Source organism: Sceloporus undulatus, chromosome 1 (assembly GCF_019175285.1).
Source record: "Sceloporus undulatus isolate JIND9_A2432 ecotype Alabama chromosome 1, SceUnd_v1.1, whole genome shotgun sequence".
NCBI classification, from domain to species: domain Eukaryota; kingdom Metazoa; phylum Chordata; class Lepidosauria; order Squamata; family Phrynosomatidae; genus Sceloporus; species Sceloporus undulatus.
Genome location: NC_056522.1, coordinates 45,657,872 through 45,678,066, shown reverse-complemented (window position 1 = coordinate 45,678,066; position 20,195 = coordinate 45,657,872). Strand labels below are relative to the sequence as shown.

The following is a 20,195-nucleotide window of genomic DNA, read 5'->3' as shown; positions in this document are numbered from 1 at the left end:
CAGGGGCCTTATAAAGGGTGGGCAGAGTTACTGCCAAAAAGTTGCCATAAGTTGCAAAGTCTACTTTGCCCAGTGATTCCAGAAGTATCCGAGCAGCACTGCGCAGGCGCAGTAAAACCCATTTGTATGTATTCGCAGATGACCACTCGAAGAAATACTGTTACAGGTAAGCAACCTGTCCATATGAAATAAATGTCTTTTATCTATAAATTAATATGACATGTGAAGTTTACAAGAATGGAATAGAGAACTGCAGTACACTGTCCTAACTAACCAATGGCGATTGGTTTTAACATCTATAATTAGTATGTCTATAGATCTCTGGCTATTTCTTTTACAACAGAAATTGTTCTTTCAGATATATTGGTTGCCACAATGTCTATTAAAGAAAGAGCTTTCTAAATCAGCAGATAGTTTAAGATGTAATATAATGCTTCTGTGTGTTTTGGAGCTGCCCCATAGTTGCTACAGTTTGGGAGGAAATAATCACACAAGTAAATTTAGTATGGAAAAATTCCTTAATATTCAAAGACATGAATGTCCTTTTGAATTATTTACCTGTTTCTTGAAAATTAGCAAATGGCCAACAAGAGATAATTTTTAGCAGCTTTTTGACTACTAAAAGTTTGATACTGGAAAGATTGTTTTTCTCCACTTGTGATCCAATAGATAGAAGATCTAACAATGTGGTTATTTTTCCTCTTTTTCTGTTTTTACTGTATATAGGCGACAATAAGTCAACCACATGTATAAGTTGAGGGCAAGTTTGGGGGTCAAAACTGTGGATTTTTATATGACCCATGGATAAATCAAGGATTCTCTCTATCCCTTGCCTCAGTGGCTGTTTAAATATCTCTGGCTGCAAGGGAAGGGTGAGGTAAAAGGCACACACACACACACAGGCATGTGTTGGGAGACTCAGACAGGGAGGCAAGCTCTCTCTCTCTCTCTCTCTCCCTCTCCCCCTTGCTTCAGTAGTTGTTTAAACATCTCTGGCTACAAGGGAAAGGTGAAGTAGAAGACACACACATATAGGCACATGCAGAGGGACTGAAACGGGGAAGCAATCTCTCTCTCTCTCACTCTCACTCTCCCTCTCCCGCTCCGTGCCTGCCTGCCTCAGTAGCTGTTTAAACATCTCTGGCTATGAAGGAAGGGTGGACGCTTCTTGTAGGAGCTTTATAAGCAGTATTCAATTTTTATTCTGACATTTTACTGGTGGTTCTTAAATGTTTTGATTGTACTTTTACTTTCACCAAACAACAATGGTAGTGGTGGTGATGATGATGAAATGGGAAAATCTATTTATACATCATTTACCTGTAAACCACCTCTTTCTGAAAGTAAAAAAATCTCTCAAGGCAGGTAACAGTTTCTTTAGCATAAATAATTGAATTGGATCCAGAATTTATGTTCTGCTAAGTGCATCCCCAGACAGTGGCAAGGAAAGTGTCCACTGCTCAAGATGATCCCCCAACACTTCTCAGTATATTTTCATCAGACAGAAGACTAGTTTGGGATGGAGAAGTGTGCAGGATCATTGCCACTTGCCATCACATTAAGCCAGTGGAAAGCTGCACTTCTATCAATATCCATCTGCTGACAAAGGAGCCACTCTATCTGTGAGTGGATCTTTCAGATCCAATTAATTAAATTCATAAGCAAAACAACATGTTTTTTTAAACTTCCAGTACTTAATATAAAACTTTGTTGTTGTGTGCCTTCAAGTCATTTCCAGCTTATGGTGACCCTGAGGCAAAACTTTCATCGGATTTTCTTGGCAAGATTTGTTCAGAGGGTTTGCCTTTGCTTTCGTCTGAGGTTGAGAGAGAGTGACTTGCCCAAGGTCACATAGTGAGCTTTCATAGCTGAGTGGCAGTTCAAACCCTTGTCTCCAGATTCATAGGTCAACACCCAAACTACTATACCACACAGCATGGAAACCCATTGGGTGACCTTGGCCAAGAAGTACTTTATTAACTCTCTCAGTAAGGCAAACACAAACCTGCTTTGAATAAATCTTGCCACGAAAACCCCACGATCGCTTTGTCTTACGGTCATAAGCTGTTGTACTATTTTCTTTGGCAGTTACCACTACAAATGAATAACAGAAAAAAAAGAAAATGTTAGAATTTTATCTTGCATAGAGAGTGTGTGTGTGTGAGAGAGAGAGAGTGATGGTGTTTGTTAGCTGCCTCGATTCTACGGGAAGAGGCCAGATATAAATAAAAACACAAAGTCCATAGTGAAGTATAAAGTCATCACAAGTTTGTGGGGACTGTTTGCTACAGTAATAGAGTACAGTCTGTACTAGAATTTATCTAGAAAATATTTTCAGATTTAGCATTGCTTCATCATACTGGTATGTTTGTTGCTTCAGCCTTCTGCTTCCCACTAAACTGACTACTAAAGTGCATTTTAAGCGAAGCTTGGCCGTAAATAAATGCTCTGAAAATTAATAAAATTAATGTATGGAGGGGACTTTATGATATGCACAGAGGGTATATTTACTTTAAGATGTTGTGTGAAAAGTGATGAACTGTCATTTTAAATAGAACATTGCATTAGCCCTTTCATGTTCCAGAAAGTACCCAGTCAACCCTTTGTAAATTACTATGAAAGATCAGTGTTAGTGGTCCTTGTCCTAATTTTAGCAAGAAATACATTACCACATAATGTTTCTGAGGTGAACTAAGAAGTAATCCTCATGGGTCTTATTCTTAGCTCCATGATTGTATTCCAGAATACAGGAGACAGGCAACTCTAAGTTCATCAGAGGTTCTTCCATTTGGACACCATAAGTTACCTGAAATATTATGGACTGTGATGAAGAGAAAATGACAGTCCAGATAAAAGCAAGAAAGAGGATATAAAAAGATATCCATCTGGATTTCTCCCTTAAATATCATATATCAATATACTACTTAACACCATGTGTTTAAAATTGATAGCAAACTAGAATTCTAGTGTGTTAGATTTCAACTATTCAGGTTTAATTTTCTAGTTAGTAATGCAGTGGCATCACTACCTTTGATGACACCCAGTGAGGAGGGGCGCCGGTGGGGGATGGAGGGCTGCACACCCATCTCCAGTTGTCAACCTTCCCTGTCAGTTGCCCCTCCCCACTTGCCTCCCTTCCCCTCCTCAGCCACTGCATTGTCCCCTTGCCTACCGCTCTGTTGCGAGGCTTCAGGTGAGAAAGCCTTGCGATGGAGCAGCCATAAATGGTGCATGCTTGAACCCTCTGTGTTGCTCCATCACAGGGCTTCCTCCCTGGAGCCTCATGAATGAGCAGGGAGAAAGCCCTGCAATTGAGCAGCATGAAGGAAGCGCATACACCCTTCCTAGTTGCTCTGTCACTGGGCTTCCTCCCTGCCAGGTGCCCCTCTCCCCTTGCCCCTCTTCACAGCCACTGCATTGCCTAGCTGCCTGCCAAGGGCGGTCAAGCCTGCTCTTCTATCACAGGGCTTCCGAAGATGTAACCCTGTGATGAAGCAGCCAGGAAGGGCGTGCACTTCTCCATCGCAGGGCTTCCTTGCCAGGAAAGAAGCGCCACGACTGAGCCACTGGGAAGCAGCAGTGACTGAGCAGCCAGGTCCTTTCCAGCACTGAAGGGTGTCACCCCCCTCAGGGGTGCCACCCAGTGCAATACACACCCCCTACATCCCTCAGTAATACACTGAGCACATGACTCATTGTTTGACCTTGGCCAGTCAGTAGTGACTATCATGAGAAAGCATAAGGCAATATTACAAAGTACCATTAAAGAACAAGTTGTCACTTATTTAAAATGTCAGGATGAAAGGAAAGTGCCACTTGGATTTTTTCCTCTTGGATAGCAAATGTTTTGAATTAGGCCTGTAGCAGATTTCTATCAATAAGCTTAACCTTTTAAAACAAACAGTAACTATAAGAACAATTACAGTTGCCCCTCCCCCTGCGAGTTCCAAAACTCACACATATTCCAGCCCCCTAGGCTTGAATGGGGCACGTGCCACAGCCACACGCCCCATTGAGGTTAATGGTGGTCACCCCTCCGGATTTTCAAGTCTGCAGATTTCAAGTCTGTGGACTTGGAGGGTCGACTGTAGTTTCAAAATTCTGCCGTTGCAATCCTAAACATGCTGTGGATGGAGCAAATGCCACTGAATAGAAGTTAACATATTTTGTTCAAAATGTTCATAGTATGGGGCTATTAGTATTCTGGAAAGTGTTGTAAAGAAATACAAATAATAAAATAATATTGTCTGGAAAAAATAGTAGCTATTATCTTTCTGTGAGGGCATCTATTTTCCTGAATGCAACTCTGTCTGCTGAGAAACTTTTTAAAATGCAGTGTGCTTGCCTGTATTTCCTTACTATAATATTATATATGCAACAGAATGTTTTTTGATATTAGATAACAGCTTTCCTTGTTGTATCTGCTTGGCCATTGCAAGAAATTTTCACGGTGGAGATCTTCTACTCCCCTCCTCTTGGTGTAGGCACCACCACTGCAGATATTATAGTAGCATCATAATAGAAGCTACCATAGACTTGGAGAGAAAGAAATTACAACAGCATCCTGTTGTAGCTACTTCTTTCTTCATTTTATTCCCTGGATTTGTGTTCCTATTTCTTTTATTTCCTGATTATCTAAAAGTAAAAATCGTGAGGTAGTCCATCACACTGCATAATATGCCAAACATTTTTCTTTATATCTACGTGCAGCTTAGTTGTATAGTTGTTTACTCAGAAGTAAGCACCATAGAATAAGTGAGAGTCATGTGTTAACTCAGTGTCATGGAGGTAGATAATCAAGGAAATGGGGAACAGCATTTTTCTGGACTTAAGATCCATCCAGGTAATCTCCTGCAGCTCTTCCTCCAGTTCATAACACAGGTAAACACCAAGGAAGGGCAATTTGGCACTAGAGAAAGGCAATTTGAAGTGCAAAAACAAAAGCAGAGAAAGCATTGACTTATGTCTTCCATCTTTATTGGCTCAAATTATTTCCCTGTCCCAGCTAATAATAATAATAATAATAATAATAATAATAATAATAATAATAATAATTGTGTTTCCCCGCCTCTCCCAGTGGATCGAAGCGGGGTTACAGACTACTAAAAACGATAGATATAATACTGTAATAAAAACATAAAATATTATAACAGCAATATTACATCAACACTCATCAATATAACAGTACAAAATTCCATCAACCATCCAGGATCCAGGGGCAAGGCAGAATATCGTTGTCAGCAGGGATATAGATCTTCACACTGGTGCTTTGCTTTTTACTTTGCTAATAAAACAGCGGTGTGGATCTAAAGCATGTTTACACATAAGGTATAATTAGTGTCACATTGCAACTGTAGCAGCACAGTTTTGGTTTTCTGATTTCTTCTTCATATTTCATTCATGCATTGATTTGACATAATTTCCCAGAGTTTCTGTTGATAACCCTCCAGCATGGGAAAGAAATACACAGCTTAATAAATGTTTGAACATTATGTTAAGTATTTAATAGGGAACCTACTGGGGTCTTTTTATGTTTCACTAGAGGGTGATGAGCTGGTGGTTCCTGAAACATCAGATAATAGCCGGAAGCAAATGGTCCGAAATATCAACAATAAACGACGTTACTCATTTAGAGTGCCTGAGGAGGAAAGGATGCAACAGAGGAGGTCGGTATTCAACCTGTATTTGTCTTCTGTACATGCCTGTAGGCCCTGAAGACTTGTTTGTCAACTGTCAACACAGTTTTTGTTTGTTAGAAAAGATGGTTTCTGGGTCACATGTTCAGACTTTTGTCTCTTTATCTTTACATTTATTCTTTATATATAATTTGTATAAATCCCAGTCTGAATATTTAAATCCATTTTAAATCAAATATTTGTACAAAACAATGATTGTAATTTGGAATGCATACCTCCATATTGTATATATGTACATTTGTGTGTGTGTGTGCATATACTGTATATATTAAAGATTGATAATAAAGTTTTACAAAAGAGGATTACATTGCTAATTATGCATATACATTATTTTCAGAGTCTAGTATTGATATCCTACTTCTTGGGTCATTTCCATTCCATTCTCTGTAATGTAATCAATATTCTGATGTTAGGGGTTACTTCCTTGTAATCTAAGTTTTCAAATCTTGTCAAATTCATGTAACAAAAGACTCACCTTGGTGTTCCATAGGGTATGAAAATATTCAAAATTATTATAGTTTAAAGAAAAAATCTCAGTAAGCACAAGTCAAATATTCCACTGTTTCTAGTCACTGTTTTCTTCACCCATCAGTATTTGTTCACAAGTGTCTGCATTAAAATACACACATTAAAAAACCTGAACATGCTTCTCAAAATGCCAGCCAGTTCACTGGTGATATTGCCAGGTGATCTCTTTACCTGAGAACTCATTTTTAAAAATTACGTTGTATCTTGTAGTTCATTGGCACCTTTCTCTACATGCTTTTACAATTATTGTGAGAGTGAAATGTGAAGAGTAGTGCAATATTCTTCTAATTCTTTTTTTTTCTTCTGTCCTTCATCTCTGCCTCCATCTATGCAGCACCAGGTCATCACTGAGCCTGCTTCTACACTTTTTCTTGAATGTTGTCTCAACTCCCTCTCCTAGTGCACTCTAAGTCTCAGTTACCATATGGAGTTTTTATGGGCACAGGCTGTTAAACATTTAAGCCAATCTTCCTGACTCTTTCCCTTTTCATCAGGCTGGCATAGAATCAGCATCAGACATTAAAAGTTCTCCTTGTTTAAAACATGCCCCAAAATTTGGCTTATTGATTTATGCTTTAGAATAATTTATATTAAAAAAGTACTTTCCATTAAAAAAAATATATATTCAAGAACAAAATACCTGACCTGAATATTTTCTCTTGCAGGGAGATGCTACGAGATCCAGAAATGAGAAATAGATTAATTTCTAACCCAACTAACTTTAACCATATAGCACACATGGGCCCAGGAGATGGTATACAGATCCTCAAAGACCTGCCTATGGTAAGCTAATTAGAGCATAACCACAATGGACTATAACTTATACATAAAAAAAGTAAAGTGAAAATTTCAGCATCAAATTGTGATAAAAACTGAAGTTGAAAATTGTAAAGTTGGAAACAACACATGATCTTCACAGGCAGGAGATTTGAGGATAATTTTTGCCAGGTTTCTATGAGATTCATACAAATGTTGCCTTATGTTATATCAGGTAATTGTCCTGTCTTCCCAAGTAAAGTCTAATCTTGCTGATTCTCAGATAGAAATCTTTCCTAGCACTTTTTAAAGAAATAATTTCAGTTGGAGGTAACATATATCCAGTAGAACTAGTAGCCATTATGCACTACGAATTTTTCAGCCATCAAAAAGGGTGACCGGACCATGTTTTTAATTCCTCTGGCTACAAAGGCATGCACGTATTCTATCTATAAATTCATTGAAGTTTGAAATGTTTTCCCACACCATCTGTTTGTTTCTCCTGCAGAACTGTTCTATGGCACGGTACAGAGAGCCAAAAAGAGGCGCCTCCCCAGCACCTCTCTTTGCTCTGTAGGAGCACCGCAGCAACCAGAGCCAGCACGGTGACATTGCAGCTGCGCCACCCCATTTGGAAGCGGCACAACTGTGACGTCACTGTTACGTGCCCCGTCTGGTGGGCACGCCGCAGCTGAGGCACCCTGTCATGTGCAAAAGTTGCCAGGCATGTGGGCACTCCACCCACCAGGCAACCCTCGCCCATGACGAGGGCGCTGCAAAGGCCCGTCTGTTCCGAGCCTATGTTATCTATACAGTGGGTCCTCGTTATCCGCTGCAGTTTGGTTCTAGGATCCCCTGTAGCTAGCAAAATCCATGGGTGCTCAAGTCCCATTATATACAATAGCATAACAAAATGGTGTCCCTTATATAAAATAGAAAATCAAGGTTTGCTATTTGGAGTTTATACTTGTTTCAGTATTTTCAAACTGTGGATACTTGAATCCTTGGATAAAAAATTCATGCATAAAGAAGGTTGAGTGTATTATCTGTTCTATGGTAGAGTAGAGCAAAATCCATCTTGTTTCCTTTCCTACATAGTTTTTTCATCTCATTTTAGTTATAGGAATAAAAAAAGAAAGAAGGGTCTCAGCAAGTGCTAAGCAACCATTTATCATTTCCATCTTGTTGAATAGTCAGTACAACCCTGTGTTTACCTATATAAAGGGTTGGCCATTCCAGTAGTCTTGTAGCATGATAATCTCAGATATGCCACACAGTGAGACATAATTCTCATTATTGTTCACGATTCCCTAATGCTTAAGTGTTTGCCTTGATATAGTCAGTTGCAAGGGCTGCCATATTAGAACTCAGAAGGACTCAAGCAATAACAGAAGGTAAGGGTCTCAAATAAATATACAAAATAAAAAAATACAGATTCATAAAAAACAATAACACAATACAATGAAAATAATGTCTACAGTCAATGCAAAAAAAACTATAATAATGAATGTCAACATACACAATGCAGAAACTAAACATGTGTGAAGCACAAGTTTTTCCAAAACATAGATAGAACACTACCAAAAGACATAAAACAAACTGAGAATTCAGCTCATTATGGATGAACTCTGAAACAGTTTGCAGAAATACACACTGTATCTGTAACTTCTAAGCAAAGTAATCTTAAATGAATAGCAAGCCAGAAAGGCTACTGAGCGCACACTCTCCAGCTACTTACAAATTTATGATAGTTTTTCCCTCTTGGCAACAAATCTGTGACTTCTTATGAGAGAAAAAGACTAAAGAAGCTGACAAATTTTTCCCAAAAAAAGTCTTCAGTAAGACGTTTTCAAAAGTTTAACATACCAGTTTCATTGTCTAAAGTCCAAAGCACACAGGCCAAAAGAAGCGGCTTCCAGCTGCATTGGAACTGTGCCATTTATGTGATGCATATCTCTAACGTGGCCAGAAGCCGCGCCGAGGCCACGCTCAGGTCTTTTAGACCGGAGCAAAAATGAGCTAAAATAATTTGGCTCCTGGCAGTGTGGCTTGGGTCCACGGGTGGCAGCCCACTTTCAGACCAGGCCATGTGGTCACTGTGGACCTAATATACTTGCGGCAGCAAGAAGCAGCAAACAGTAAGAGGGAAAGACAGTTGTTAACATCCTGACATGTTGATATCAAGTAGTAGGGAAAGTGGTGTCTTCCCATATCACAAATATAAAGGTTATAATGATTTTATAGACCATTCTAAAATTTTAGAATAAACCATTCTAAAATTTTAGAATTGATTTTCTATACCCCCTTGCCATCCTTAGGGAGGAAATGCATCAGATGTGATGCACTAGTGAATACTCCCCTAGATAAACCAAAGCAGACTTATATCTCCTCTCTGAAAGTTTGGATGCTTGAGTGATTGACATGTAAAGGAGAACAGAACAAAACACCTTTCTGAAAGAAAGGTTTCTTTTTCTTTTTAAAATAAAAATCAGCATAGGATTTGAGAGCGTAGTATGGGTCAGCCTATCCACAGGTCAGTGCAAGTACTGTACCTTAACGCTTATCAAAAAAAGGAACCATCCCCTTCTCTAAGTAGAATGGCAAAAGGTGAGATCTTTTTTTGTCCCAGGAAAAGGAGCACAGACCCCCCCCCCCCCACTCCCCCTTCCCTGGTGATGCTTCTAGCCTTTTTGAATCCCCAGGTAAGAAAATAGTGCTGCTACTGGCTCTTTGGTATTCCCCTCAAAGGAGCACCAAAAGAGTAGAGAAGGTCAGTGCTTCTTTTAGGGTTCTTCTTCATCTTTTTATTCAGAGGCTTCCACCATTGTTATTTCAGCAATGAAGAATCAGACTTTGAAGGATGTGAATAAAAATATTTGTGTATGTTTTTCAGCTTTTGCTGGGTAAAAATGAGTTGTAAAATTAAAGGCTGTAATCACTGCTAACATAGTCACAGTTTGCTTTGCTTTGCTTTGCCTTTATATCCTTTTTGACACGTGCACATTTTCTTTCCCCATCTGGTCACCTCCCCCCACAGCCACTGTCTTCCATAGTTTCCTACTCATCCATCCATCCTTTAGGATGAGCACAAATGGTTATGCCTTCTAGAATTTTGTAAGTTCTTTGGCATTATTTTCCTTTGCTTCGTCCTTTACAGCCTTTCTTAAGGTAAAGGCAAAGGTTTCTCCTTGACATGAATGTCTAGTTGTAACCAACTATAGGGGGCGTAACTAAGCCAAAGAGCCAGCGTTGTCCAAAGATTACTCCGTAGTCATATGTCTAGCATGACTGCACAGGACACTGCTACCTTCCCACCAAAGTGGTACCTATTTATCTATTTGCACTTTTACATGCTTTCGAACTGCTAGGTTGGCAGAAACTGGGAGTAGTGACAGGAGCTCAACTCATCATGTGGCACTTGGGCCTCAAACTGCCAACCTTCCAACCTTATGATTGTCAAAACTGGCATCTTAACCACTAAGCCACCACATCCCTGACATCCTTTTTTGCATGCCCCTTAACCTCAACTTATCCATGGGTCATATCAAAATCCATCATTTTTGTTCCAAGCCCTGCACTTGACTTATACATTAGGTCAACTTATACACAAATACATACAATAATTAAGAACAGGATTTTGAAACAAGTCTGAAAATTTCCACTGGTGAGACTGTGATGGGGAGCCAGGGTGATGTAGTGGTTTGAGCATTGGACTATTATTCTGGAGACCAGAGTTCAAATCCCTGTTCAGCCAAGAAAACTGACTGGGTGACCTCAGGCAAGACATACTCTTTCAGCCTTAGAGGAAGGCAATGGCATACCTCCCTTGAACAAACCTTGCCAAGAAAACCCCATGATAGGTTCACCTTAGAGTCACCATAAGTCAGAAATGGCACAACAGCAACGAGACTATGGTGGGTTACAGACCGCCCAAAAGAGGCGCCTCCTCAGCGACTCACTTTGCTGCACAGCTGCGCCGCAACATACAAATAGCGCGGTGCAGCTGCGCAGCGAAAAAGTAGCCCAAAAAAGCGGCTCCTTTTTGCGACGCCGCAAAGCGCCAAAGGCGGGGCTGCTACGCCGCAGCTGCGCAGCTCCGTCTAGAAGCTGCGCAGCTGTGACATGGCGGGTGCACGCGCTGTATGGACAGTGCTGCGCAATTGCGGTGCATGCGTGACGTGCTCAGGTTGCGGGGCGTGTGCATGCTCCGCCCCGAGGCAACCCTAGCACGTCGCGGACGCACTGCAAAGGGCCCGTCTGTAACCCGCCTATGTATCAGATGTTGTTTCTTAAGCAAGAGTAGCTCTACCAGTATATGTCTGAGCAAAGTATCAGGCAGGGAAATTATTTTTGCAAGAGTGAACAATGAAAATGGCTCTTAACTTCTCTGTTTTCTTTCCCTTTAAAAAAGAATGTAGGGAGGTTTAGAGCAGTTCATTTGGAAATACAGTTTTGTTTTGAAAACAGAAATGTCTAAACATCTTCTATCACTAGGTGGGGTAGTCAATTTGAAATAAATTATATTTTTGAAAATGTATATTTAATATAGTCATCTAGTGTGTGTAAGTTGAAATATGTTTTTGAAAATACCAGATTTACTACTATACATTCAGACAAAATCTATGTTGAAATGATCCCCAATAGAATAGGTGTTTGTCATGTAATTGTTTCATCATCCACATCTTTCTATGGCAGTAACGTAGCTAGAATTTAGTGAGTGGAAACAGGATTCACTTCTACATTGTACATTGCACTTTTCCTACATGAAGGGTGCTTCTATATAGACATGTTAAGTAACCCAAGTGTGATGGAAGATTCCAGGAAGCCCAGTCCACATATGCAAAAGTATCACAGATGAACCTTCCCAAGTCAATTTATGTTATAATACAAGCTTGTGCTGGTACTAATATCTGTGTGTCCCATAGATCACAATTATTAAAGAAGCTTTAAGAGGATGGGTTTAATAGTAAGACACACACACACACTCCCTAGCTTTGTGAATAGAAAGCAGTCTCTTTTTCATACGCCTTCTCTTTCATGGTTCAACGTTTGTCAAGCCATGTTCACATTTAATTTATGTTGTGTTGCACCATAGATTGTATGGTTCTCAGGATAGAGGCTTGTTTTTAATTCTTCAGGTTGGAAAGGTAAATAGATTTTTTAAAATAAGATTTGTTTAAAAGGTACACCATACTGTTCATATATATGGCAGGTAAACAAGTAGCTGAAAGATAACATGTGCATTAAAGACAGTTAATTTTAACTTGTTTTGTCAAGGCCTGTCTACTATTACAACTATTAAATTTTTGTTTAGTCCCAGCAGAATATGATGCTATTTATAGGCATAAAAGTGATTTAATCCAAAATCCAGTTAATTTCAACTTAGAGTGAATCCATTGAATCGGTGATATATGCCTAAGTGTTGGATTACCATTCAGCAGTTGAGTCATTATTATAGTGGGTACAGGTAACTGGATTTACACCATAGTTCCCTGTGGGTTTATTAAATCAACATCATCTTCATCGTGTACTCTAAATAATTGAATTTGCTGTGCAGTAATGTTGTAAGTTGCAAATTCATTGAGCTAAACCAGAGTTTGTCTCTTTCCTTCTCTGCATAGCTAAGGGGATGTGAAAATAAAATCGAGTTGCCTTATCTGTATTAGTCAAGGTGTGATGACACTACAGAGATTCCAAGTATTGTGTACTGTACTCACTTTTCAGTCAGTTTGCTCCTTCATCCAGGCGACAAGCAGAAAAATAAATAAGACTCTCTGAAATGGCTTGGGCAATATGCAACTAGTATGCATATTGATGTACACCCCTCACTTTTAGAGAGCAGACAAAAAAATTATATTCCTGACATCATAAATGCCATCCCTCATTATTCTCTCTTTCTTTCTGTTTCTCTGTCTCTCTTTCTGTTGTCTCTGATAGCCAAGCCCCCCTTCTCCATCCCCTCATCATCACTCCTGTCTCATCTCTTCTCCAAGCAACTTCGAACACATCTATCACATGACTGTTAATTCAGCTGAAAATTTCCTCTCCCATGATTCTATAAACCCTGCATATCCCCCATCTCTACGCTGTCTCCCTCGTATACCAGCCTTTATGAATCTAAGGGTATGAACTGCTCAGCCAGGTGTTCCTGCTACTAACAATGCGTGGTGTTATTCCCCACTCCCCTTTGTTTTCTTTTTTTGTGCCTGGCTAATATCTGAAGAGATTTAAGCTTTGCAGTTGGTTTCATTTGCCTCTAAATACTTTTTGCACTTTTTTCTGTTCCAACATCTACATTTTTGTAATCTCTGTACAAGGGGATCAGGGACAGAGGGAGGGAGGATTCTGCAAGGTAGAATTAAGTTTATATCAGTACAGAAGCTCCTAATCATTTCCCTCAAATATTTGGAGGGTTAAATATCCCTTGCATCCTCCCCCAAGGTCTCCAGACAAGAGTCATGCATACATGCTTCCCTCCTGCTCTCAATGAATTCCCAGTTTTAAATGACCCAGTGAGTCAGGGAACTGTGAGAAGACCAGGTATCATGCCCCAAAAGTTCTTGAGATACATCACTGGCCAGTGGGGTTATTAACCTTTTCTTTGCCAAGGGCCCCCCTTTAAATGTATTTTGTTTCTGCTAACTCTCAAGACTTAAGTCAAGATTTAAAATAACAACAACAACAACAATAATATCTGACCACTGATTATACACCATACATTGAACCTTCCCTCAGACTTGCTGGACAGGGGTGGGTGGGGACTTTTCTCCTGCTTCTTCCCACAATTAGCAGCTGAATCAGATTGAATGGCAATGGGCAGACCTAGCCAGCTAGTCAGACTTTGCCTTGGTTTCTGTCACGTGGCCACTCCATAGTGGGGAGGAAGTGGGCTGAGCAGCTTTCAAGCCTTCACAGATCCCTTGTAAGGACATTGCAGCCCCCTGAGGGTCCCCAGACCACAGATTAAGGCCCAATTTTACTGGCTTCTCCATTATCACCTCATCCACTGAGGTCAGTAGAACTGCCCAGGTGGAAATGAAGAAAGTCTTTGGGACCCCTGGAAACAGTGGCGTCACAATAGGGTTGCGGGGTGTGTGGACCACACCTTAAGGGGGGATGACACCACTGCTTGTCAAACACCTACTTTTTGGCAGAAATGGGCTGTGGCGTTCATCTGCTTCCCTTTAAATGCTTTAAAAGATTATGAAAGTGGGGTGAAGCTCAATGGGAGGAAAAAAGAGAGGCCCCAGAATTTTTAAAAATTCAAATTTCAAAACTTTAAATTTTAAAAAATTGAATTTTTGAAATTAAAAAAATATTCTTTTAAAATTTTCTTTTTAAAAAAACACATTTTTAACCAAATCTTCACTATGCATATGTAAATACATTTAAGTTGTGTAACATTGGGGCAAAAAAGGATTGCGTATGGAGGAGGTCAATGGGGGGGATGACACCATGAGTTATCGCACCAGGTGACACCAACCCTAGGGATACCAGTGCCTGGAACATAGGAGTCATGTGGGAATGTGTTAGAAATAATGGAGAAATATGATTATTTGAGTCCAAAACAAGTTAAGACACCTAACCAATGCGAATCTGGTATGAAGTTCCAACAGAAAGGGAATGATATGTCATTTGTCTTATTAGGCATGTTTAATTCCTGCCTGGAAGGCTTCGCTGCTGGTAGTCTGCCATGATTCTGCTCTGGCTGCCTCTTCTAAACTTTATTGCACTATGTCTTTATCCTTCCTTATTGCTTTTAAATAAACTGTGCTGAAGCTATTGTTGTAAGAATGTTTTACATATAGGTAAGATGGGTATGCTGGAAAATTCACTTTAAGCATCTAACATACAGCCATGGGGAGAGTTGGAGGAGCTCTTTGTGAAATGGAGCTGGAGATTGAAATATTTAATTCTGCATGCATTAGAATACAACAGCAAAGATTAACCCAGAAGGGGACTTTGAGGAAGGCCAGTGGTGCATCCAAACAGTTCTTGATAACCTTCCAGGATCTTACAGATGTTTATAGGGAGGCTGTTGTTCCACTTCAAGACCAACTTTTTCAGGTTCGCTGAACCCAGCAGAGGGAAGATTCTTTGGGGAAGCTCCACATCATGGCCCAATAACACTGGGATATGATGTTTTCCTCCTTGGGGTCTTCTCACCATAAATTAAGAAATTCATAGAAGTGGGGAGAGGTGGTCTAAAGAGAGACATTATTTGAATCTTTGCAGTCCTGAACAGATAGCTTAAACCAGGTACATGGATGACCTCCAGCTTTGCTATCGTCTCTGTACTTTCACATTTATCATATCTAATCCACCTGTCAATAACCTGAATTCATATTGTTACCATTGCAAAATTTTGAAAGACTGGACACTGTTTGTTTCCGTATACCAGAATAAAACTGTATTTTTAAATAAAGCATCATATATTTGTTGGCTATTAATTAAACCATAAGACCTCTCTTTTGTGTTACAAAAATAATGAATTGGCATTTCAACTCATTCTCAATCAACTGTAATCAAAACTTTTCAAGAGAAAGATGTTTGAGTGCTATTGATAAAAATATATAAACAGTAATAACAATAGATAAATAAATTTCTTTTACACGTTGAAATGTATTTGGTTTGACTGTGGAATCTTTATTTCTGTGGCAATAAACTGGATATAAATTATGTAATGAAATGCTACAAGATTAAGGTTTTTATGGGGTTGAACTCCTGTGGATTGTCCTTCATGTATGTGTGAAATGTTTTCTACTTATTTCTGGTTTTTAGTCGCCATGTACACAGGCAAGGATTTATTTAAGGTTTTAGGAGGGGAGAGGATGGTAAAACAATAAGGAAAACACAAGAATTAGATAGTCTATAAACAGGAAAAGACTGTAGCTTTATTTACCACAACTTTTTGTTGTAGGAAAGTATGGAGCCATTCAGCATTCACATTTTTAAAATTTTTAGAATTTAATATTTTTTTTATTTGGTTAATTTTTTTTTAATTTTGGTTAAAATTAAAAGCAAGTAAAACTGCCTTGGTTGACAAAAAAACCTACTAGTTTTCCAGTTCACCTCTTAGTTTAAAAAAAGCCCTCAGCAGTCAAAAACAATCTGAGGGAGGGGAACAAAAAAAATGACCCAGTAGTTCAAAAATTGCCCCACACATCCCTTAGGTAATATGGTGACAATTTAGCCCAATAAATTTCAGAACAAATAAATGTAAGTTATGGGCTTAGGGCACAGCAGGGGATGGCTCTCAAAGGTCCCATGGGAGTACCAGTGTGCCTCTATAACCCCTGGCCATTGTCCATAGCTGGTTTATTGATTATGGTTATTAGATTTTTTTTTTCATCTGACTATTGACTACCTCAGTTCTTTAACTGTTTTGGAAACAAAACTACAATGATTTAATTGATGTGTACCTAATAAGATCAATTTGAATTTTATATATTGAGCTTTTAGTAATAAAATGTTAGTCATGTGCTCATCATTGGAAGGGAAGGGAAGGGAAAGTTCTTGCAAGCTCTTTTTTAAAAAAAATCTAGTTTGTATATGAAGACAGAGTACCACACAGAGTACAATAAGAGCCACTGAGAACTGAACCATCTCTCCATTTCTACTTTTTATCAGCATATTGTTGCTATGAGTTCTGTTTTAGGGTACTGCCATGCCCCCCAAAAGCATATCTTCTTTGTAGAATGAACTACTGATTCCTTTTTTTCCTAACATTACCTACTGTTGGCTGGATTGCAAAAATCCAAGTGAGTTGCCATGGTCAACAGAACACTGAAGCCAAATTTCACATACTGTACATTGAACTAGACGGTATCCAAGCTTAGTGATCACCATGTTACTCACATTGGGAAGCCGAGGATGCAACATTTATCTTTTGTCTGAGAAGAATGACTGTATGCTAAGATACTGTTCCAATGTACAGTAATAGGCAAGAAACTATCGTTAAGGTTATCTAGCTGTGAAGGGTGCCAGTTAAATTGCCATGAGATACATTAGCAGCTGTTCAAAGTAATTATTTATTTTTTTAAAAATGTAGAATCGTTTTTTCATGGAGAAGAAGTATCCAAGATCACCTGCTCAAGTCCTTTCTTGGCAGAAAACTGTATTTAAGAAATCACCAAAAGATAACATGTTTCAGTACAGAATTAATACAGGCAAATGAGTTCTATAGGAAAGACAGACCAGCCATCTTTATGAATTCTACATTATATTTATGATAGTTACAAAGCTGAGTGCTTGAAACAGTTGAAGTTCCTGGAATTTGTTAATCACGTGTCTTGAGTGCTACCTTTGTATATATGTATTATAATAATGTTTTTGGACAAATTAAGATGCAATTGAATATAACTCTTCAATAAAATAATATCTTGCTATGATGTCTAATACCTTGTTTCTAATCATTCCAACAACCTTCTGAAAGAGGAAACCTGAAAATAACCTCAGAGTATATCCTCTTCCTGCCCAATGTGTTGCAAAAATTTCCTTAGAGCTAAGGTATCTGATATTAGAGAAAATCGAGAGAGAGAAATCCATAGCAAATGAAGACACTAATGTGCTCTTACTGAAGAATGTTGTAAAGTTTCACCAGTTCTTGCCTGAGGTAAAAAAATTTAAAGTTCACAGATACTGTAGCATCTAGCAGCTCTGTTAAACAGTGTGTCATTTTTCAGGTTTGTAAGAGAGAATATCAGATTTAAGTGTGAGCCTTGCATTCTTGTGCCAGCTAAAGGAATTCCAGTTTATTTTAGAATTTGTTAACCTGGTGTGTGCTTATGGCCAGTTATAATTCAGCAGTTTACAGTCACTGCTGACTGTATTGGTTCCATGTACTTTGTTTATAGAACATAACCTTTGCAGACTTGGCTCATTACTGTCTAGTTAACTTTGAAGGTTAGGTCATTGTTGACATTGGTCTGGGGCTACAGTTTCCTAACTACTGTATGATATTTCTGTTATAAATGAATTTGCCCTTTTCCTGTTTCTGTCTCCTTCTCTTTTGCAGAACCTTCGACCTCAGGAAAGCCGGACCATGTTCAGTGGTTCTGTCAGTATTCCATCAATCACAAAATCCCGCACTGAACCAGGACGTTCCATGAGTGCTAGCAGTGGTTTAGCAGCAAGTAAGTTTTCGGTCCTGTCTTGTGATGGACGACTTTCAGATCTATTGATAGTAGTGGAGGAGAAATATGTACAAGTAGGCCCTTGGTATCTGTGGGGGATCCATTCTGGACCCACCCATACCTGCAGATACCAAAATCCCCAGATGGTGAGTTCCATTATCCCCAATGGCTGTGTGGCCATGTGGTCGCACTGCCATTGGAGACAAAGAAACGTGACCTGAATGGCAGGCCAACGGTGATGGGGGGGGAGAGAAGACCACCCCCGAGCCAGCCACTGGGATTTTGGACCTCGTCCTCCCTCCCTCCAGGCTGGCTGACTAGCTTAGCCCTGACCACCCAAACTTCACCTCGCCAGTATCACTGCTGTCGGGTGGAAGGGGCATCCTCCTCCTTGGCAGCTTTATCCTCCCTCTCAGCTGCCTCCTCGGCCACCACCGCCTCCTCCCCCCTTGGCCGCCACCTCTTCCTCTTCCACCTCAACACAGGCTTGCCATCCACATATGCTTGAATCTGCGGATGGCAAGTCCATACCAAGGGCCTACTGTTGCTGTTTATTGAGGCTGGTGTACTTTGGCCATGACTCATTAGAAAAGACAGTAATCCATGGCTCATTAGTTTGGCATGACTCATTAAAAAAGATAGTAATGCTAGGAAAGAGAGGAAGACCACACACCAAATGGGGTAGACTCAGGGAAGTCACAAGCATGAATCTACAAGACTTAAGCAGAGTAGTAGTGTTATCCAATGTGCCAAGGTCCTGAGAGGACACCTTCAATTAGTATTGAATAGAGGAATTTTATTAGCTGAATTACAACAGCCGAGAGGGCTTGGGCAACTCAAAGCAGGGATCAAGCCTGTGTATACCAGTTCCAAGAAACAGAATTCCAGAATGCAAGGTCTAAATGTAGTTTTATTTGTAAAAGGAAAGCACCGCTCACACAAAAGTATGCTAACACACACAATTGCAAGAATTAATGATATAAAGGGTGGTAGCATATAGCTACTTTAAGGATTGCAGAAAGTATCAGTTCCAGAAGCAAAAGTTCCAGTCATCTGCTTCAGTGAAGTGAAATGGTTCAGCAGTTGTCAGTATTACTGATGAGTCAAGCAAGATACTAACAGAATGTCTGTCTGAATCCCAAAAATGTATTCTGGGGGCAGATCAGCACTGTGTCTCAAGGCAATGGAGTATCTCCTCTAGAGAGCAGTGTACTTGGGTTTCTGTTCATTTGTAAGCACAAGGTGTATCACTCACCATCACTCCTATCAATGAAGGGTTATGCATGTTCTGATCTTGATTGATGTATCTTGGCCATGTACTCCATGCTGAGACTGTAAGATCTCTTTATATGGTCACAGATGTCTTTCTATGGCATGGCTAGTTTCCTGCATTGGTGTTACCTTTTTGGCAACTCGCTTAAATCATCCCTTTTAATATCAACTGGATAATAAGAAAAAGGAGGGGTGCTAGAACTTGGGTAACAGTGGAGGATAGGGGGTCTTGGAGATATCTCACCCACAGGGTCACCATGAGTTGAAGTCAACTTGAAGGCAGCTAACAACAACAACCAACCACAAGTATACATATTTGAGAGCATGTTTGAGTAAAGTATTAAAAAACATGCCTGTTAAGGACAGGCTGGTAAGAAATTTTGCATACCCAGGGGAGCTTTAACAAATAATTATCAAAGACAATGGCTGGAATCCTGTATGGCATCTCAGTCCCATCAGTCTTCATGTAACAGGAAGCAGATGCTGCAGTTGATGGAGGATTGTTCCCCTGCCACTTGGGAAGCAACTGACTGCTCTCTTTACGATGAGTGATTTCTGATTCAATAGGCAGAATCAAGGCTCCTGTCACAATTCCCTATTACACCAGAGATTGTTTGTGCATTGAGGATTGGGAACATCAGTCAGATGCTTCCCAAGTGACCAAGGAACAGCCCTATTGATCACAGCAGCTGCTGCCTCCTAAGTAGGGAGTGGTGGACTTTCCCAGTTCTTATATAACCCTTAAGCTAGTGGCTACATAGGGATTGTGAACACATAACAGTCATGAGTGCCTAATTCTAGGTTATGC

At 39.8% G+C, this 20,195-nt stretch overlaps 1 protein-coding gene across 1 annotated transcript in view; it reads left to right on the top strand.

The window, feature by feature from the left end:
• Window positions 1-20,195, top strand: part of CDC42BPA (CDC42 binding protein kinase alpha) — a 261,009-nt gene that overhangs the window by 231,142 nt on the left and 9,672 nt on the right. Inside the window, exons 31-34 of the mRNA XM_042445935.1 lie at window positions 5,545-5,666; window positions 6,890-7,007; window positions 12,918-13,103; window positions 17,998-18,115. Coding sequence (XP_042301869.1) covers window positions 5,545-5,666; window positions 6,890-7,007; window positions 12,918-13,103; window positions 17,998-18,115 — 544 coding nt within the window. The remainder of the gene's footprint in view (window positions 1-5,544; window positions 5,667-6,889; window positions 7,008-12,917; window positions 13,104-17,997; window positions 18,116-20,195) is intronic.